Source organism: Pleurodeles waltl, chromosome 6 (genome assembly GCF_031143425.1).
Source record: "Pleurodeles waltl isolate 20211129_DDA chromosome 6, aPleWal1.hap1.20221129, whole genome shotgun sequence".
Lineage (NCBI taxonomy): Eukaryota > Metazoa > Chordata > Amphibia > Caudata > Salamandridae > Pleurodeles > Pleurodeles waltl.
Window position 1 is genome coordinate 1,611,204,402 of NC_090445.1, and position 22,003 is coordinate 1,611,226,404.

Below are 22,003 nucleotides of genomic sequence, written 5' to 3' on the forward strand. Positions count from 1 at the left end.
TTAAGTTTCCTATTGTTAATAGGCTCCTTAAGGATCTTATCCATATGTGTCCTCCATCCCCATTCATTATGCCCCAATGGGATTTGAATTTGGTTCTGATACTTCTAATGTGCGCTCCTTTTGAGCCTCTACAGAATTGTCCTCTCCGGCTTCTCACCTTGAAGACAGCCTTCTTTGTGGTCATTACATCTGCCCGCAGGGTGAGTGAGAAGCAAGCATTGTTTTCTATCCTGACAAAGTGGTGTTTCACACTAGGGCTTCCTTTTTGCCAAAATTGGCTTACTTTTTAAACACCACCACATCCTTTAAGGAATAGGAGAGTTTCCACTGCCTGGACCCAAAAAAAACGTTGGCATTCTACCTTGATCGTACCCAGGGATTTTGGGTGGATGATCAACTCTTTGTCGGGTGCAAAGAAAGTGCGGGCAGTGCAGAAGTGGACCATCTCCAGATGAGTCATACTCTGCATTAAAATGTGCTCCGCATTGGCTAAGAAGCAACCCCCTGAAGATGTGCGTGCTCATTCTACCAGAGCTAAAGCTGCAACCACTGCACTAGCATGCGGAGTTCCAGTACTGGACATCTGTCAAGCGGTGATGTGGCAATCTCTGCACACGTTTACCAAACACTACTGCTTGGACAGTCAAGTCCATAGGGACGTGCACTTTGCCTGTTCGGTCCTCCTGGACTTTCTAGCATGATCTTAGTTCACAGACTTACCTCTGGGAATGGTATTGCTTGGGTATCTATTCTAAGGTAAGGCATGTGCAACTAGATGTCTCTATCAGATGGACAACACACATACCTTCAATAACGCTTTTTCTGGTAGAGACAATATCTAGTTGCGGATTCCTTACCAACCCACCCATCCTCCCTGCTCTGCAAACTGATTTCTAGGGGCATGGTTTCCCTTTCAGGGCCTTAGTTTTGACACACCAGTGGTCAGTGCTCTTCATGACACTGCGCTTCTGGTGTGGAAAGTTGGGAAAATAAACTGATGTCAGTGTGCTGGGGTGGTGCCTATATAGGACCTGCAATGTCACATCCGGTGCGCACGATGCCAATGACGGACGTGGAGCCGATCAACGCAGAAGGGGTACTGCTTGAGAAATATCTCCGGATCCAGACTGACGCCTGGGGGAAATTCTAAAGTAAAGAATCTGCAACTAAATATTGTTGAATTTGCCAGTGCTTGCTCGCAGTTGAGTGAAATGCTATGATTCACTGTATTTGTAAACTCTATGGGCCTGATTACCACCTTGGCGGATATCCTGCCCACCATTTTTACAAGTTCCATAGGATATAATGGAACTTGTAATACAGCGGACAGGATTTCTGTCACGTTTGTGGCGGAGTATCCCATCCACCAAGGTCGTAATCAGGCCCTATATCTCTGGAACCCACCAGTGCATCTTTAACATTGTGGTGTCTAAAACTTCATAAAAAGGCAGTCTATTTTTATTGTGTTGTTAGATTTCTTGTGTCTTGTCAATTTCTTCTTAAATTGTTTTGGTGCTGTTTGAATGCTTTACACTGGCTCCTTCGTGTAAGCTGTAGGAGTCTGGCTCAGTTTATGGGGTGTACCTATGGTGTGGCACCCTGTACTGAGTCCAGCAACCCTAAGTGATAGCGAATAGGTGTGCAGATAGCTGAAGTTCTCTAGTGTTAGCTAAGGCGAGCAGCTGAAGTTTATCCAGGAGGAATGTATAGCACTTGCAATACCACAGTAGTCAGACAGTAACTTACCCACAAGAAAGAACCCCACAAGTGTTGCAACAATAAAGGACACTTTATTACAGCACTGTTACTAAACTGATATTGGTATATCTCCCTTTGGAGATAATACACACAATCTATACACAGAATAACTACCAAAAGGAGCATACAAATACACAGGACCCTAGAGTAGGGCTATACCTTATACTAAATAAGTGGAATATGAAATAGTAACTCTAGCCAAGATAAGTGTGGTAGTTAGCTAGGGGCTGTGGGCAGTTAGGAACACCAGAGCTAAGTAAAGTAAGTGACCCCAGCAACCAGGAGTAAGGCAGTTACTCACCCAGTTGTCCCATAGGGTAAAACAGAGAGTAGTGGCTGGAGTTTGTGGAATTCAGGACCCTTCCCAGTGGACATTGAGGAAACCAGCAGGCATGAGGATGGATGGAAACTGCCCCCACACCAGGATTCCCAGAAGCAGGGGGGAGAAGGGACTTTCTCTGAATACTGTAAATGCCATGGATCATCCAGCTGCTGTTGCGACCCGTGGACCAGGCCAGTGGAATCCAGGGACGAATTCCAGATGTGGAGGACCTGAAAAGGAAGGGGTCAGAGCCCAACACCTTTGGAGGTGCTCAGGTGGTGCAATTGGCAATACCCAGCCTCCTGAAGGTGAAGTTCCTGCAAGTCAGTGGAAGAAGAATTCTAGCTGTGGGTTCCAGGAGCTGCAGAAGATCCCAGGAGTCACCTACAAGCTGTCTCTTGACGGTCACAGGATTTCAGGAGGGTTAGTGACCAGCCGGGTCACCAACAAGAACTGGCAAATGCAAACAGGAGCTATAGAAGAGTTTGCAAAGTTTTGGGGGCCAACAAGATCCAGGAGACTCTACCCAGGAGGGGGAGTCAGAGCTAGCCCTCAGCACACAGGAAGGCCAACAGAAGTTGATGGAAGCCTCACAAGTGAACCACATGTGCTGCAGTCACAAGGAGGCCTTACCAGCCCAGCAAAACAGAAGTTCCACGTTTTAGGAGTGGCAGGACAGGAGCTGATCTTCTGCTTGCAGAGTGCTGGAGGCAGGAGCTTCTTGGAGTCTAAAGATCTCCTGGAGGATGTCAACAAGCCTTGGCAAGTGCACCAGTCACAGTGCTCAGGGGTTCCAGTCCAGTGGCAGGAGCAGGGGCCTTCAGTATGCCAAGTTTGATAGAAGACAATCAGGACCCAGTGGAGACCACAGTCTCAGTACCTGTGTTGCAGGATCTTCAGATGTCCATGGACACCAGACCAAACCAGCCGGTCGACGTTGTCTTGAGGTGCCTGCGGTTGCATGGGAGTGACTCCTTCAATCCAAGGGAAATTGCTTTGTGCATCCTGGTGCAAACAGAGTCCTTGTGACCCTGGAGGATGCACAGCCTGGATGTTGCAGAATTCTTGCAGGATCCAGAGAAACCATGTTGCCTTGGGAGCCTTCCCACCTTAATCAGACTTGTTCAGTTCCAACAAAGACCAGCAGCGGTTCCAGAGGCAAGGAGCAGAAGATGGTTTGCAGAGAGTTCCTTGTAGAGTCTTGCTTGAGGAATCTGAGAACCCACCTGCGAGAGAGCTCTTAATTAACCATAAAAGAGGGTTGGTCACTCTCTGCAGTGACCCACCTATCTGAGGGGGTCGGGGACGATATCTACCTGGCTTAACCAGTCAGATGCTCCCAGGGGCCTCTGCACATCTTATTTCCAAGATGGCAGACTCAATTGGTCACTTGCCAGAGCTCTGTGACCTCCCTAGGGTAGGAGCTGGACAGGGGGGGTGGTCACTCCTCTGTCATTTGTGTAGTCTTGCACCAGAGTGGGAACCGGGGTTCCTAAACTGGTGCAAACTAGATTATGCAAGGAGGGCACCAAATGTGCCCTTCAAAGCATTCTGATAGCGCTCCGAGGCCACCCCCCCAGCCCTTAGACACCTAAAACATAGAGAGAGGTGATCACACCTCTCCCTTGCAGGAAATCCTTTGTTCTGTTCCTCCAGCCTGAGCCTGGCTAACCAGCAGAAGGGCAGAACAGTGTCTTGGGTTAGCAGCAGTGTAGGCTGGCAGCTAAACCCCGTAAGGCTGCACAGGCAGAACTGGGAGATCCCCAAGGGAACCTCCAGAGTAAGGGTATCATGCAACTAACACTGGAATTGGTGTAGTTGTATGATTCAATCAAGCAATCAGTTTTTGTAGAGCGCGGCTACTCACCTGTGAGGGTCTCAAGGCGTTTGGGGGGTGAGGAGGGTGGAGCCTCATCCGAAAAGCCACGTCTTGAGGTTCTTCCTGAAGATGGTGAGCAATGGGCTTTGTCTGAGGTATAGGGGTAGGTTGTTCCAGCTCTTTGCTGTGATGTAGGTGAATGATCGTCCTCTGGTGGTGGTTTTCCGAATGCGGGGAATAGTGGCCATAGCCAGTTGAGAGGAGGGATTTGGTTGGGGTGTGAAGGAGGCGCGGTGGTTCAGGTAGGCTGGTCCAACGTTATGTATGGCTTTGTACGTGTGGGTGAGTAGCTTGAAGGTGATTCGTTTTTCTATCTGGAGCAAGTGGAGGGTCCTCTGGTGATGGGAGATATGTTCTTGGCGTGGGAGGTAAAGGACAAGTCTGGCGGCGGCAGCAGGGTTCATCATTTCAACATGTTTGATACCAAACATGCCTAGGTTCGGAGCAGCCATTATGTAGCTGGACAACTTGTGTTGACCAGTGTCCACTACATACCTTAAGATGGTTTTCCCACACTTACAGAGTCCAGGAATTCATCTGGGGTCTGTAGGGTTACCCTGCTCATGCAAGGGATCCCTCACACTTAGAGACATGCACCCTGCTCTTGGGCTGAAGGGACTACAAGAGGGGTGACTTATAACATGCTGCAGCCCATGGGGGACCCTTGGTGCACCAATGCCCTGGGAACCTTGGTACCATATACTAGGGACTTACATGGGATACCAGTAAGTAGTTACCAGTGGGTGTAAGGAGTTACCAGCAACTAAACGTAGGAGAGAGAGCACCGTTACTGGGGTCCTGGTTAGCAGGATCCCATTGAACTGCAGTCCAAACACACTGATATCAGGCATAAAGTGGGGGTAACTATGCTAGAAATATGCTACTTTCCTATATAAGCCTTTCTGCTCATAGCCACAGCTACCAAGGATTGATCTGAAGGCTTGAAAAATTAAGCCTAAGGGACCAAAAGGGGTTGGTAATTGTATTGCATGGTGAGGTTGCACACTATATAATACACCCCATTTCCTCACAACCCCAAAAGAGGAATTACATGCAGGACCTGGGTTTCTTGGATCCTTTATGTGGACTTTTTGTGCTGGTATTTTCAACATTCTCTTGGCAAGAGAAAAATGATAATAGACCCACATGTGTTTATTACCAAGTACATTACATTTTCACACCATGTAGAAGTGGACCTAGTATTTTCTTACCTGGTAATTTTGTGGATGGGAACTCCAGGACACTAAGAATTGCCCAAAGTTGTATCCCCAAAGATGCTTATTCAGCTGCCATCTGGTAATAAGGCTCCCAGGAGTCTCAGAGTGACTTTGAAGGTAACAATATACATCTTTGTCTTTCAGGTTACTACTATGTTGATCCTAATCAGGGCAGCCCTCAGGACTCATTGTTTGTCTTCTGCAACTTTACAGCAGGAGGGGAAACTTGCATCCATCCAACCCAAAACCAGGTAAAGATATCAGTGAGTTTTTAAAAAAAATACATTTCAGTATCAATGTCCTAAATATGCAGTGTGAGACTTTTTGTGGGGTTCTGGGGCAGTCGGAAATCGCTGGATCTTATTCAAAAGGGAATATCAGTTTCTAAACACACACCTCACCTCCTGGAGAAAGGCTTGACAGCTCAATCTAATTATCCTGAGAGATCTAAGTGCATGTAAAAGAGTATTGGTACTGGATTATTCTATCTGAAGGTTCTTCACCTTTGGAATATCCCAAGGTGCGTAAAGCAAAAGAGGGACCACCAACACTGCAGTTAGTCAAGATGTGGTACAACTACAGTGAGCCAAGTATTGAATTGCCCACTGGTAGGCATTAACTGGCATATTTTTGCTGATGCCTTGGTCCGTGGCACAGAATAAAGTTCCATAAAATCACCAGGCAATGAAACATGTTGGGCATTTGGAACATACTGGTCACAACATGTACATTTTGAAACACTGTAACCCGTCCTTTGGAGTACAGGGCCCACCCGCCTTTGCGGCAGGAGCCGCGTGACACTTGTTGGATTGGACCAGTGAGAGCATATATTGGGCTGCCTCACCCCGCTGTGTGGGACGCTGTAACCGGCCCTTTGAACTTCGGGGCCCATCCACCTTCATGGCAGGAGCCGCATGATGCTTGTTGGAGTGCGCCAGCATGCACATATATTGGGCTGCCTCACCCTGCTGCGCGGGAGGCTGTAACCAGCTCTTTGGACTATTGGGCCTGTAGGACGCTGGTTCTCTATATAGTGCACTAAAATGAAGTACACTGAGCAGAGAGTCCAGTGGATCCCCAAAGGTCTGCAGAGGTAGAAATAGATAGGTCTAGTGCTCTTTTTGTGGTAGATCATATGAGGTTGCATCCTCTTCATTCAGTGTGAGGAGTCTATCCCTACACTTTCCTGAGAACAGTTCCCAAAGGAGAGTTCCCCAGTACTCTTTTTTGAGTTTTCTGGAAACACAGGCCCTCTCATAGGCTGTGAACCACTTGGTGATTTCATCACCTTCCTCATATTTGGTGACAATCCCTCTGCAGATTTTAGGGTCACAGTGCTCCACTCTGTCCCTAATTATATTGCTGCCACCATTCATGGGTGCTAAACCCATGTCTGCTCTTTCCCTCTCTATAGCTAGGATCCCTCGTTCCAGGTCCAATCTCTTAGCTAGCCTCTTTAAGAGGGCATACTCCTCAGAGTTTCTACCTCTAGAGCTAGAGGATCCTGAACCATCCTCACTAGAGGAAGGTGTCCTAGACACCTGGGGTACATGTACCTCTATTTCAAGTTGAGGAGGGTCCCTTCCTTCCTCCTCATTCGAGTTATCCTCATCCTGAGCTACAAGATCAACAGTCCCATCAGAAGGATGGGTCTGGTTATACTCTACCAGCAGCTTCTGGAGCCTTGCACTGGTGGGGTTTAAGGCTGTTTTTATATTGTACCCCTTATAGAGGGCCCTTACCTGCTTGTGAGAAAGCTTAAGATAGGGGGTAGTGTTGAGCTCCACCCCCATGCCCTCTGAGGTAATCATTATTTCACTAACGTAGGGACCTTTTTGAGCTAGAGAAAAAATCCTACCAAGTTTTTATAGTCCTAACTCAAGTATGTTTTTAAGTTTTACTGCTAAACTACAGGGACTTAACCAGGGCCTTAACAGTTACTTTTAGGAATTTAGAAAAATACCCCAAAATGCCATTTAACTAAAGGCAATATTTGGATTTACTCTTGTAGTCCCTTATTGAGAAAGTGGTACCAGCGAATGCAAAGTCACAGACCTCGCTGCTGTTCCACTGATGTAGGATGCTGGCTCTCTATATATGGCAATAAAATGAGTGCACTGTACAAAGAGACCAGTTGATCCCTAAAGGTCTGCATAGGTAGAAACAGATAGGTCTATATCTCTTTTTGTGGTAGTGTAGGTAAGCAGTTAGGCTTATCAATGAGCATTGTTAAGCATTTGTTGTACTCACAGAGGTAATAAATGAGACACACTCTCAAATAAATAATTCAAGACCAATTAAAAAAAATAACAGTTGCTTTTATATATGCTTTGAACCAAAGAACTTCGCTATAAGGTAACCCGTTTTTAAATTAAAAATACTTTGCTGTTTCAAAAATCGACTGCAATTTTCAGAGTCTTCAGTGATATTCTATTGGAAGAAAACAGGAATGCTGTTTCACAGGTAAGTACATGACTTATGGTCCCAGTCTTCAGGGTTTTAGACTAGCCCAGGGCCAGTTTCAGGTCAGTACCAAGAGTGCACCTACAGCGGGACGGGGGCTGCTTGGTACAGAGGTCAAAGTTGGAGTCAGTGACCAATGTTAATCAATGAATACAGGGGGGGATAAAGATGTGCTGCTCCCTGGTAAGTAAAAGCGGTGTCAGAGGTTGGTCTCCAGGGGTTGAGGCGAGCACTGGGGGAACCCACAAGGCAGCACCAAACTTAAAGCCTTAGTGGCAGAGGGGCGGCGGGTGCAGAGAGCCAACACAGCATTGGGCACCCAATGTTATTCAATGAAGGATTTGACTTTCAGGAACAGACTGCAGGCTCTGGCCAGGAGGCCGATGAGGTCACCCCACAGCTGCCTAGGTAAATTGAGATGCCAATGGTCGTAGGAACACTGACGGTCAAGCTCCCCAAGGCCCAAGGGCTCTGGGTGCTGGGGTGTCTTTTGGCATCCGAAATAGCTTTCCAGGCAGGTCACGGTCAGGGGGAGTCTTTGGATTTAGGCTGCAAGCATTGCTGTAGAGTCCGGCAGGGGTCAGCCCATGGTGGACTCTTGGTCAGAAGCACTGGGGAACCTTCACTGGACTGATGGGCCACTTGGAGTTGAGCCGGGGGCGTCGGGTGCAGAAGTGGTTCCAGGTGGTAATGTCATGGTTTTTCAGGCAGACTTCTTCTGCTTTAGAGATGGTTTTCTTTTTGCCCAGGACCACTGTCTATGGGAGTTCTTGTTCTTTATTGAAGGCAGGCCGCAACCCAAGCATTTGGGGGTTGCTGGGCTGCAGGATAAGTCGTCTTCCTGTGCAGGTTCTCTGGAGGCTGCAGGCAGGCCATTAGGGCTAGGGCCAAGTTAGTGGAGGTCTTCAGTCTTTTTGCTGGTGCAGCTTTGTGGTGTCCCGCTCTTCTGAGGTCAACAGGAATCTGATTCTAGGGTTCAGGGGTGCCACCTAACTACTGAATTTAGGGGTGTTACAGGGAGTGCCAGGTGGTAGCCAATGGGCTACTCACCTTTAGGATGACTACACCCTTCCTATGACCAGACCCTTTGGGAAGTGGCATAGACCTAACCCCTATTGGTCTATTTCCTTCCATGCAAGATGGAGGAATTTAAAAAGGAGTGTCCACTTCAGCTTGTCCACCCTAGGAGTGGGACTGGCATGAAGTGAGCACTCCTCCTAATTTACCTATTTTTCCTGCCCGTCCAGCTGCCAAACGTGGGATAGGAACTAGAGGTCGGCCTCCTCCACCATTTGGAGAGGTCTGGGCCACATTTCAAAGGCAGCAATGACTTTGAAGCTCCCCACCCTGGAATGTCCATCCTGCCTGGGAGGCCTTTGTTTTGAGCACTCGAGAGCATTGACTTTCACCTCAGGGGCCAGAACTCTATCTTGTGGCTGTACTGGTTTTGACCAGTGAATGCCCACACTAGGAGTTAGTAGGTTTTTCAGGGGGCACCTCTAAGATGCCCTCTGAGTGCATGTATTAATAAATCCATCACTGGATACAAGAGGGTTTATTTATACAAGATGTTTGATACCAAACATTCCTAGTGCCAGTGAAGTCATCATCTGGGAAACTCATAATGACCAGTTGCGGAAAAGTCCTCTCTTTCCTGCATGGTCACCTCCACTTTTTGCCTGATGTTTTATGCTTAGATTGTTTTCACTCTGATCTTGCTAATCAGGACCCCAGTGATTGTGCTCTCTCCTCTAAATTTGTTTGTCTTGGTACTTCTAACAACCCCACAATTGGCATACTGGTGTACCCCTATAAGTCCCTGGTAGATGGTACTTAAGTACCCAGGGCATTGGTACACCAAGGATCCCCCATGGGCTGCAGCATATATTATGCCACCCAAGGGAGCCCATCAAACCTGTCTGCAGGCCTGCCATTTGCACCATGTGTGAAAAGGTGCATGCACCTTTACACTACGGGTCACTACATCAGGTCACTGCAAGATGGTAGATCCTTTCAGCCCAAAGAGCAGGGTGCAGGTCCCTGTGTGTGTGTGTGGGCACCCTTAAATGAGCAGAAGTGCCCCTACGAACTCCAGTTCCAATTCCCTGGTCTTCATAAGTACGGGTAAGCCTTTTTGTCTATGTAGTGGCCACTGGTGGTCCAGTTACATAATGGTAACGCTGAACCTGGGCATGTTTCGTATCAAACGTGTTGGAATCATACCGCAATACTGATCCCCTTATTGGTGACATGATTCCATGCACTCTTGGGGTTACTTAGAGGATCCCCCAGTTCTGCTCCTACCAGTCTTCCAGGGTCTCTGGGCAGGCCGCGCTGCTGCAGCTCCCCAGACACGATTCTGCCCTACTGCTACTTGACCAGCTCAAGCAGGGGCAGCAGAACAAAGGATTTCCTTTTGTCCTTTGGAAATAGGTGTTACAGGGCTGGGGAGGGGTAGCCTCCCCATGCCACCAGACTGCTTTGAAGGGCACATTTGGTGCCCCCCTTTTATATTCCAGTTTGCACCAGTCCTTTTTTGGTTATTTAGGGACTCCCTTGAGGGCGGGTCCCCAGGTTTGTCATGCAAGACTCCACCAGGACCTCTCTGCAAAGAGATCTTCTGCTCCTGGCCTCCAGAACTGCTGCTGAGCAACACAGGAACCGAACAAGACAGCAAGGCCTGAGAAGGTTTCTCCTTGCAACATTGTTTCCCCGGCTCCTGTCAGCATTATGCAATATTTCCATGACTGTGCATCCTCTGGGGTCGGCAAGACTTCATCTGCACCAAGAAGCAAGAAGGAATCTCTTGTGGAGTGAAGGAGTCAATCCACTGCATCCGCCGACACCTAAGGCAACAACGTCCGGCTGGTGGTATCTTCTGTCCTCCGGATCTGAGAAGATTCTTGAACACAGGTGGTGGTTCTTAGGGATCCCATGGGTCCTCTCTGCCTTCTATCCAACGTGGGAGACGTTAAGCCCTTGCCTCTGCCACTGGGACAGAATCCCTGTCCATCGCAACTGTTGCACCAACCAAGGCTTGTTGACTCCTGCTCTGAGGGATCTTCAGGCTCTGAGTAGCTCCGCCTCCAGCACTCTACCTTTGCAAGGGCAGTTTCCTTTCTGCTGCTCCAGCAACATGGGCCACCTCTTCAGGTGTGCTGGCTGGGCCCCACTGTAACTTACTGTGCCTGCTGCCAGTAGATTGCTTGTGGAGACTCCGACTACTTCTGCTGACTCGCTTGTCTTCTGAGGGTCAGCCCAGACTCCACTCCAACTGTCAAGTCCCCAGGACCTTGCTAGTCTTCCACAACTCTGCAAAAGTCCAACAGCTCCTCTTGCATTTGCTTGTGCTTGTTGGTGGTCCTCCTGACCATTGACCCATCTGCAGTCCAGCGACTGGCGAGGGACAGCTTGTAGGTGACTTCAGAGACTCCTCTGCAGCTCCTGGACCCTGCAGCTGGACTTCATCACCGTGGTCTGCGTCTTCAGCTACAGAAGAGTGGGTATTGGCTCCAGCCCCACCAGGACACTCCTGCATGGACTGGACTTTGTCCCCTTCTTTTGCAGGTCCTCTTCACCCAGACTCCGCCCTTGCATTCCACTGGACCGGTCCCGCTTCTGCATTGTGCAATTGCTACATCCCCATGTTAGCCTCTGAGAAAACCGGGTATCTTACCTCTCTGTGCCCAGCTGCTGGGGATCTTCTATGTGCTTAACTTTTGGAGTTCCACTCTCCACCAGCATTTTGTCTAACTACTCCATACACTCTGATTGGGGACACCCGTCCGCATTCCATTTTGTTTTTAGTATATGGTTTGGCCCCTCTATAGGGCCTTGCTAATTTATGCTTTGCCTAACTACTTACCTGTGTATAGTTTGTTTTTTCATACCTCCAAAGGGAGGTATACCAATGGTAGTCTAGCATGGCGTGCCTATAATAAAGTACCTTTATTTTAGCTACACTGTGTGGTTCCTTTCATGCTTGATGACATACTGTGGTATTGCAAGTGCTTCACATGCCTTCTAGATAAGTCTTAGCTGCTCACCACAGCTATTCTAGAAAGCCCTGGCTGTCTCGACACTAACACTGACTAATAGGGGTTTACTTGGACCCAGTATAAGGTGTAACACCATAGCATCCACCACACACTGGGCCAGCTTCCTATAGTAGTGTCCAGCACATGTACTCAAAATGGCTTTACTGTTCACTTAATATGTCTGAGAATTGACAAATACATAGCAGGGGCTTGTCTGCTCATGCAGGTATGCCCTCACATGAAAGGCCTCCTATAGGGGTGGCTTACATATATTGCATGCAGAGCAAAGGGGTCAAGGCAGACAGGCTGTGTGCCATGTCATGTTTTCATTTTGGTTCTGCACCAGGACACGCAGCCTGCATAAGCAGCCCTGTGTGCACTTATGAGGGTTCCTTGAGGGTAGCACAATTCGAGCTGCATTCCTCAGGGGCATTCTATTAGTACCCCATGCCCTTGGTACCAGGGGTACCATTTACTAGGGACTTATAGTGGTAGCTAAAGGTTTGCCAGTTGGGAAAAAGACTGTGCAGTTTTAGGGAAAGTAATCTGGCACAGGGCACCTAGTTAGCAGAGACCCAGTGAACTTTCAGTCGAAATTGCACCAGAAGCCAGGCAAAAAGTGTGTGGGAGGGGGGTCACCATGTCAAAAGAGGCACTTTCCTACAGGGCCCATCCGTCTTCACGGCAAGAGCTGTGTGACGCTTGTTGGAGTGCGCCAGCGGGCACATTGTAGGAGGCTGTCTTGGTGTGTGGGGGACACCTATGGCATTGGCGCCTTATACCAGGTCCAGGAAACCCCTACTAGTAAGTGTTAGAGTGTCTAGGAAGCAAGAGCTCTCTAGTGGTAGGTCTGGTGAGCAGCCAAGACGTATCTATGAGGAGTGTGAAGCACTTGCAATACCACAGTAGTCATACAGTAACTGATCACACATGAAAGGAACCACACAGTGTTGCAAAAAAGGTACTTTGTTATAGTAACACTGAACTAGAATACTACAGGCAGTCCCCCCTTTCTGGAGCTAAGCCCACTCAAAATATACACAGGTAAGTACTAGGAATTAGCATAGATACATTAGAAAACAGCAAGAAATAGCAAGGGCCTTGTTGGGGGGGCAAACCATATACTAAAATAGTGGAATGTGAGAATGGGTCCCCCACCAGGGGGTATGAAGTAGTTATCCAAGGGATGGGGGAGTACAAAACCCCAAGAGGTGAGTACCTAGAAGACCCCGAGAAACCAGGAGAGCAGAGGTATGTTACCTAGTTGTCCCATAGGCTAACATGGTGACTTAGAATTGGGACAATGCAAGAATAGGACCAGGCCGATGGGAACCCAATGGTGGATTCCAGATAAAGAGGGACCTGTAAAAGAAGGGGACAGAGTCCAGTCCACGCAGGGGTGTCCAGGTGGAGCAGGGAGTAATGCCCACGCTTTGTGCCCTTCAAAGCAAGTCATTGGTGTAGGGAGGGTACCCCTCCCCAGCCTTGTAACACCAGTTTCCAAGGGAGAGGGGTTGTACCCCTCTCCCACAGGAAATCCTGCTTTTGTCTTCCCCTACTTGCGCTGGTCAAGTAACAGGAGGTCAGAATCCTGTCTAAGGGGCTGCAGCAGCATGAGCTGCTCGCAGACCCTAGAAGACTGTTAGGAGCAGTATGTGGGGGTCCTCTAAGGAGCCCCCAGAGTGCAAGGAATCATGCCACCAATAAGGGCATCTGTATTGGGGTATGATTCTGAGATCTTTGATACCAAACATGCCTAGGTTTGGAGTTACCATTATATAAGCTGGACCACAGGTAGTGACCTATGGCCAGTACATAGCTAAAATGGCTTCCCCGCACTTAGGGCTGGAAGGTCCTTCCATTGGGGTGACTTACAGTGACCTGGTGTAGTGACCAGCAGTGAAAGGGTGCATGCACCTTTTAATGCAAGCTGCAATGGCAGGCCACAGACATAGTTTGCATAGGCTCCCATGGGTGGAATACTACATGCTGCAGCCCATGGGGAACCGCATGTACCAATGCCCTGGCTACCTAAGTACCACATACTAGGAACTTACAGGGGTACACCAATATGGCAATTAGGGGGTGTAAAGGGTAATCCCCAACCTTAGTAACAAAATGAGCAGCTCAGAGGACATGTTAGTGAAGCTCAACCTCATCCCTTAGCTCCATCTTGGGATGAGAGAGTTAAGGTCCCGATGTAGACTGAAAAACATCGAAATTGAATCCAACCTTACCACGGTGAAGCTCCAGGAGCTCTTGGCAGAGTATACAAGGAAACACCCTGTTGAGGAGGAAGATCTCCCCTCAGATGGGGAAGAAGTTATAGATCAGGAGGATGAACTCCCCCTCCTAACCTAACTATAGAGGACAGGATCCAGTTGCCCCTGACTCCAAATATAGTGCTCACAGGACCTGAGTCTCCCACAGGGGAGATCAGTTCCTCTGGAAACACTGAGGGCAGCTTCAATGAAGAGGACCTCCTTTTAGCAAGGATGGCCAAAAGATTAGCTTTGGAGAAACAGCTCACGGCTATAGAAAGGGAGAGAGCAGAAATGGTCTTAGAACCCATTAACGGTGGCAACAATACAACAGCTAGGGATAGAGAGTACTCTGACACCCCTAAAATCTCCAAAGGGATTGTCGCTAAGTATGAGGGAGGTGATGACACCACCAAGTGGTTCACAGCCTTTGAGAGGCTCGTGGAACCAAAACGTTGAAGAAATCTCATTGGGGAGCTCTCCTTTGGGAACTGCTCACTGGTAAGTGTAGGGATATGCTCCTCACACTCACTGGTGCAGATGCTGAATCCTATGTCGACATGAAGGCTACACTGATTGAGGACTTTGGATTCACCACTGGGGAGTATAGAATTAGGTTCATGAGGGCTCACAAAACCTCAAGCCAGTCCTGGGTGACAACACTAGATGGTTGGATAACTGGCAGTGGAGTGCATGACTATGATGAGCTTCATAATGTATTTGTGAAAGAACATCTTTTAAATAACTTCTTCAGTGACACGCTGTATCAATATCCAATAGGCCTAGGTCCAATTTCTCCCCAGGAATTGTGAAAGAAGGCAGACCATTGGGTCAAGACAAGGGTGACAAAGACTTCCACTGGGGGTGACCACAAGAAAGAGGTACAAAGCTACATCAAGGCAAGGGTGGTGTGATACCCAAGGATAAAAGTAGAGAGTCTTCTCAAGGGCCCCAAAAACCTGCTCAGGTGGGTAGGCCCGAGCCTCTTAACAATCTTCACATGGGTACAGGGGTAATAAGGTTGATCCCAAAAAGGCCTGGTGTCACAACTGTAAACAGAATGGACACCAAACTCGAGACTTGGCTTGTCCCAAAAAGAAACTCCCTAGCAATGCACCAGTTAGTACTGGTACAGCCAGTCTCTAGGTGGGATCAACAGTGTGCCCAAAGCAAACTAGGGTTCACACTGAAGCTATTTTAGTCTCTGAGGGTGGGGTAGATGTTGCCACTCTTGCTGTCTGGTTCCCTAACATTAACAAATACAGGCATCAACTTTTGGTTAATGGGACATAAGTAGAAGCCCTGAGGGATACAGGTGCCAGTGAGTGTCACCATAGTGACAGACAAACTTGATTCCCCAGGACAGTATTTGGCTGGACACACCTATCCAGTCACCAATGCTGACAATGTAACTAAGGTCTGTCCCATGGCTATGGTCACCTTACAATGGGGAGTGGATACGGTCCTGAAACAGGTAGTGGTCACTTCTGCAATCCCTCTAGAGTGTCTGTTAGGGAATGATCTGGAGTCCTCAGCTTGGGCTGAGGTAGAGCTCAAACCATGCTGGGAATCCCTGAGATGTTGTGTGTAAAAGCTAGATCACAGAGCTGAGCACAGGGTGAAAAAGTAATGTTGGAGCCTTGAATAATGGCCAAACCTTCCAATAGAAAGAGCAAGAAAACTGGGGGAGCAGCTTCTGAACAGCAGCAAACCCAAGACCCCTCTTCTCAGGAAGAAATCTTAACCTCAGAGGGAACAGAGTCCATGGAGCTGCATCCTTACCAGGTATATCTCTGGGGCCGAGGGGTACCGTCAAGGGACAAGCTGTGCCAGGGACAGAGAATCTGTCTCACTCTTGAAGGCCTGAGGCAGCAAGCAGCTGCACAGGAAAAGGGAGATGTCAGTGGCTCCCAGAGGGTCTATTGGGATGAAGGGCTCCTATACACTGAGGCCAGAGACCCCAAACCTGGTGCGACCAGGAGAGTGGTAGTGCCTCAGCAGTTTAGGGAGTTCCTCCTCAATTTCGCCCATGACATCCCCCTAGCTGGGCATCTGGGCCAGACAAAAACCCGGAATATGATTGTCAGCCTTTTCTACTGGCCCAGTATGTCCCAAAAGGTGAAGGAGTTTTGTAACGCCTGTGTCACCTGCCAAGCCAGTGGTAAGGCAGGTGGCCACCCAAAGGCTCCCCTCATTCCACTACCTTTGGTGGGGTTTTCTTTGAAAGGGTTGGTGTGATCATTGTGGGTCCACTTGAGCAACCCATAGCCTCAGGAAATCAGTACATACTGTTAGTAGTGTGCCATGCTACTAGATATCCTGAAGCAATTCCCCTTAGGTCTACTACAGCTCATGGAGTAGCCAAGGCCCTTATTGGTATTTTTACGAGGGTAGGGTTTCCTAAAGCAGTGGCTTCTGACAGAGGTACAAAATTAATATCAGCTTACCTAAAACATGTGGAATGAGTGTGGGGTGACTTACAAGTTCACCACACCATACCATCCACAAACCAATGGACTTGCTGAAAGGTTCAACAAGACATTGAAGGGCATGATCATGGGGCACCCTGAAAAACTCAAAAAGAAATGGGATGTCCTGCATGCTTGCTTTTTGTCTACAGAGAGGTGCCTCAGAAGGGAGTAGGATTTTCCCCCTTTGAACTTCTGTTTGGCCACCCTGTTAGGGGACCACTTGCAGTTGTGAAGGAGGGTTGAGTGAGACCTGTCCACGAGCCTAAGCAAGATGTAGTGGATTATGTGCTTGCCGTCCGCTCAAGGATGGCTGAGTACATGGAAAAGGCATCCAAAAACCTTGAGGTCAGCCAACAGCTCCGGAAGCAGTGGTATGACCAAAAGGCTGCACTGGTGGAGTTTAAACAAAGACAGAAGGTATGGCTTCTGAGGGTGATCCATATGAACCGCCTCAAACTCCACTGTGACATGGCTGATGTAACCATGCTGATGGTTACTGGTGAGGATCAGGAAGCAGAGAGTGAACCTCTCCCTGACCTCCTCTCCCATGACCCTAAAGATGGGTCAGTTGATGGAGTTTTCTACTCAGACACCCTCACTGCCCAGCAGCAGGCTGACTGCAGGCAAGTCCTACAGCAGTGTGCAGGGTTCTTCTCCTTGACAGACTCTCCTGTTTACCCATGATGTCGACACAGGAGACGGTTTGCCTGTCAAGACTAAGATCTATCAACAGTCTGACCAAGTCAAGGAGAACATCAATGTGGAACCCCACAAGATACTGGATCTAGGGGTTATTGAACCCTCTGACAGTCCCTGGGCTAGCCCAGTGGTCTTACTCCCCAAACCTCATTCCACAGATGGAAAGAAACAGTTGAGGTTTAGTGTGGACTACAGAGGTCTCAACTCTGCCACCAAGACTGATGCACACCCTGTACCAAGAACAGATGAGTTCATAGACAAATTAGGTGCAGCACAATTCCTCAGTACTGTTGACTTCACTGCAGGGTACTGGCAAATCAGAATGGCACCTGTAGCAAAAGAAAAAACTGCATTCTCTACACCTGTTATGCCCTTTGGTTAAAAGAATGCCCCTGCTACCTTCCAAAGGTTGGTGAATCAAGTTCTTCCTGGCTTGGAGTCCTTCAGTGCAGCATATCTTGATGATATTGCTGTCTTTAGCTCCTCCTGGCAGGATCACCTTGTCCACCTGGTTTGCATGCTCTGCTATCAGCAGGCCTCACTATCAAGGCATCTAAGTGCCAGATAGGGCAGGATACTGTTGTATACTTGGACCAACGTGTGGGTGGCGGCCAAGTGCAACCCTAGCAGCCCAAAATCTAGACATTTCTGGTCTGGGAAGCTCCAAAAACCCAGATTCAAGCCAGGGCATTCCTTGGCTTGACCGGTTACTATAGGAGGTTTGTGAGAGGGTATGGATTTATTGTGACCCCCCTCACCGAACTGACTTGAAAAAAGATGGCCAAAAAGGTAAACTGGACTCTTGACTGTCAAAGGGCCTTTGACACCCTGAAGGAGGCAATGTGCTCAGCACCAGTTCTCAAAGCTCCAGACTACTCTAAGCAGTTCATTGTGCAGATAGACGCCTCTGAACATGGGATAGGAGCAGTCCTGTCCTGATGATGGCCATGGCCAGCCTGTTGCTTTCGTTAGCAGAAGTTTACTCCCCAGGGAGCAGCATTCAAGTGCCACTGAGAGGGAGGCCTTTGCTGTGGTTTGGTCACTGAAAACGTTGAGACCATACTTTTTTAGTACTCACTTTGTTGTTTAAACTGACCACTGATCTCTCAGTTGGCTAATGCAAATGAAAGGTGAGAACCCTAAACTTTTGAGGTGGTCCATCTCCCTACAGGGAATGGACTTTGCAATGGAACATCGACCTGGGACTGCCCAAGCCAATTAAGATGGCCTTTCCAGACAATGAAGACAATGAAGACTCTCTTGGGAATGGTTAGCCTCATCCTCTCATTTGGGCGGGGGTTGTATAGGAAAGTGCCCCTTTTGGCATGATTACCCCCTACTTTTGCCTGATATTGATGCTGACCTGACTGAGAGTGTGCTGTGATCCTGCTAACCAGGCCCCAGCAGAAGTGTTCTTTCCCTAAAAATGTACCATTGTTGAGGGTCTTTGTCCTCTCTGAGGCCAGAAAAAAAGCCTGCTGTGGGTGGAGGCGCTTCACACCTCCCCCTGCAGGAACTGTAACACTTGGCATGAGTTTCACAGGCTCAGGGCTTTCTAGCTAGTGGAGATGCCCACCCCCCCCGGACAAAGCCCCACTTTTGGCAGCAAGTCCGGCAGGAAAATTAGGTAAAACAGGGAGGAGTGACCACTCCAACCAGGACCACCCCTAAGGTGTCCAGAGCTGAAGTGACCCCTTCCCTGCAGAATCCTCCACCTTGGTTTGGAGGACAGGGACCAATTGGTTAGAAATGTGCCCCCCTCCCCAAAAGGAGTGGGCACAGGAAGGGTGTAGCCACCCTCAGGGACAGTAGCCATTGGCTACTGCCTCTGATCCTGTAACGCCCCTAAGTCTAGGATTTAATGGCCCCCTTAAAACTAGCTCACCAGATTCCTGGCGACCTGAAGAACAAAAGGACTGCTAATTCGACCCCAGTATAGAAGACTTCAGACACCAACTGACTTGCCTCAGCCCTACCAGCCTGACTGCAGCTTTAAAATCCCTGCTTCAAAAAGGCGACGCATCCTGCTGGACCAGCACCCTCTCCAAACCCCCAGAGGACTGCCTGCCCACTAGAGGACCAAGAACTCCAGAGGATAGCGTCTCTGTCCACAAGAAACATCCAGAAGGACTCCAGAACCGCCCCAGAACCGCAAGTCTTGCCTGCTCTGCCTCGACGCCCACATCCTGCGTCCAGGTGACCCACTAGTCCAGAGCAGGTCCCCAGGCGATTCTGATCTAGTGTCCACCTTGGGTTGACCCCTTCTGGCCTACACAATGATACCTGCAGCCTATATTCAGGGGACCTCCCCCTGACCGTGAGAGAACCGGACAAAGATTCCCAATGTCTCAAGGTACCCTTGCACCTGCAGCCCCCTGGCCTTGGTGAATCCGACCACCATTCCAGCAAAGTTCAGCAGGTGCCTCTCCTCCTTGCCCAGCCTGTGGTTTCCCAAAACCGACCCCCTGGACCCAGCCTGCAGCATCTTTGTGACTTCGGGGTCCCCCTGTTGAAAAGCATTGGGAGCCCACGCTGTGTTTGCACCCTGCACCCGGACGCCGCAGTGCGGCTGAGGGTGTGTGTTTGGTGCTGACCTGTGGCCTCCGGTGCTCACCTAAACCCCCCAGGTCTGCCCTTCGAAGTCTCGGGTACTTACCTGCTATTGGATCTGTTCCGTGTGCCCCCAGTCTCCATAGGATCCCATTCTAAATCCGACACCAACATTGACCATTGCACCCGGCTGGCCCTGTGTTGCTGGTGGTGTATGTTTGGGGTCAACCTGAACCTTGACCTGTGGACATCCTAACCCCAAGAGACTGGAACTGTGTAGGAAGTTGGCTCTGTATGTGCTATTTCAAAGTAAGGAATAGCATGCACAGAGTCCAAGGGTTCCCCTTAGAGGTAAGATAGTGGCAAAAAGAGATAATACTAATGCTCTATTTTGTGGTAGTGTGGTCGAGCAGTAGGCTTATCCAAGGAGTAGTGTTAAGCATTTGTTGTACATACACATAGACAATAAATGAGGTACACACACTCAGAGACAAATCCAGCCAATAGGTTTTTATATAGAAAAATATCTTTTCTTAGTTTATTTTAAGAACCACAGGTTCAAATTCTACATGTAATATCTCATTCGAAAGGTATTGCAGGTAAGTACTTTAGGAACTTCAAATCATAAAAATTGCATGTATACTTTACAAGTTATTGACAAATAGCTGTTTTAAAAGTGGACACTTAGTGCAATTTTCACAGTTCCTGGGGGAGGTAAGTTTTTGTTAGTTTTACCAGGTAAGTAAGACACTTACAGGGTTCAGTTCTTGGTCCAAGGTAGCCCACCGTTGGGGGTTCAGAGCAACCCCAAAGTCACCACACCAGCAGCTCAGGGCCGGTCAGGTGCAGAGTTCAAAGTGGTGCCCAAAACACATAGGCTAGAATGGAGAGAAGGGGGTGCCCCGGTTCCGGTCTGCTTGCAGGTAAGTACCCGCGTCTTCGGAGGGCAGACCAGGGGGGTTTTGTAGGGCACCGGGGGGGACACAAGTCCACACATAAATTTCACCCTCAGCAGCGCGGGGGCGGCCGGGTGCAGTGTAGGAACAGGCGTCGGGTTCGCAATGTTAGTCTATGAGAGATCTCGGGATCTCTTCAGCGCTGCAGGCAGGCAAGGGGGGGATTCCTCGGGGAAACCTCCACTTGGGTAAGGGAGAGGGACTCCTGGGGGTCACTTCTCCAGTGAAAGTCCGGTCCTTCAGGTCCTGGGGGCTGCGGGTGCAGGGTCTCTCCCAGGCGTCGGGACTTTAGGTTCAAAGAGTCGCGGTCAGGGGAAGCCTCGGGATTCCCTCTGCAGGCGGCGCTGTGGGGGCTCAGGGTGGACAGGTCTCACAGTATCAGAGTAGTCCTGGGGTCCCTCCTGAGGTGTTGGATCGCCACCAGCCGAGTCGGGGTCGCCGGGTGCAGTGTTGCAAGTCTCACGCTTCTTGCGGGGAGCTTGCAGGGTTCTTTAAAGCTGCTGGAAACAAAGTTGCAGCTTTTCTTGGAGCAGGTCCGCTGTCCTCGGGAGTTTCTTGTCTTTTCGAAGCAGGGGCAGTCCTCAGAGGATGTCGAGGTCGCTGGTCCCTTTGGAAGGCGTCGCTGGAGCAGGATCTTTGGAAGGCAGGAGACAGGCCGGTGAGTTTCTGGAGCCAAGGCAGTTGTCGTCTTCTGGTCTTCCGCTGCAGGGGTTTTCAGCTGGGCAGTCCTTCTTCTTGTAGTTGCAGGAATCTAATTTTCTAGGGTTCAGGGTAGCCCTTAAATACTAAATTTAAGGGCGTGTTTAGGTCTGGGGGGTTAGTAGCCAATGGCTACTAGCCCTGAGGGTGGGTACACCCTCTTTGTGCCTCCTCCCAAGGGGAGGGGGTCACAATCCTAACCCTATTGGGGGAATCCTCCATCTGCAAGATGGAGGATTTCTAAAAGTTAGAGTCACTTCAGCTCAGGACACCTTAGGGGCTGTCCTGACTGGCCAGTGACTCCTCCTTGTTTTTCTCATTATTTTCTCCGGCCTTGCCGCCAAAAGTGGGGCCTGGCCGGAGGGGGCGGGCAACTCCACTAGCTGGAGTGTCCTGCTGGGTTGGCACAAAGGAGGTGAGCCTTTGAGGCTCACCGCCAGGTGTGACAATTCCTGCCTGGGGGAGGTGTTAGCATCTCCACCCAGTGCAGGCTTTGTTACTGGCCTCAGAGTGACAAAGGCACTCTCCCCATGGGGCCAGCAACATGTCTCGGTTTGTGGCAGGCTGCTAAAACTAGTCAGCCTACACAGATAGTCGGTTAAGTTTCAGGGGGCACCTCTAAGGTGCCCTCTGGGGTGTATTTGACAATAAAATGTACACTGGCATCAGTGTGCATTTATTGTGCTGAGAA

The 22,003-nt window shown here is 49.3% G+C and overlaps 1 protein-coding gene across 2 annotated transcripts in view; it reads left to right on the forward strand.

Annotated features, from left to right (window-relative positions):
- The window catches only part of LOC138301234 (collagen alpha-1(II) chain-like), a 1,268,735-nt gene that overhangs the window by 1,212,247 nt on the left and 34,485 nt on the right, over positions 1 to 22,003 (forward strand). For both annotated transcript variants that reach the window (XM_069241494.1, XM_069241495.1), the window contains one exon: positions 5,321 to 5,427. In XM_069241494.1, the coding sequence (XP_069097595.1) occupies positions 5,321 to 5,427 (107 nt within the window). The remainder of the gene's footprint in view (positions 1 to 5,320; positions 5,428 to 22,003) is intronic.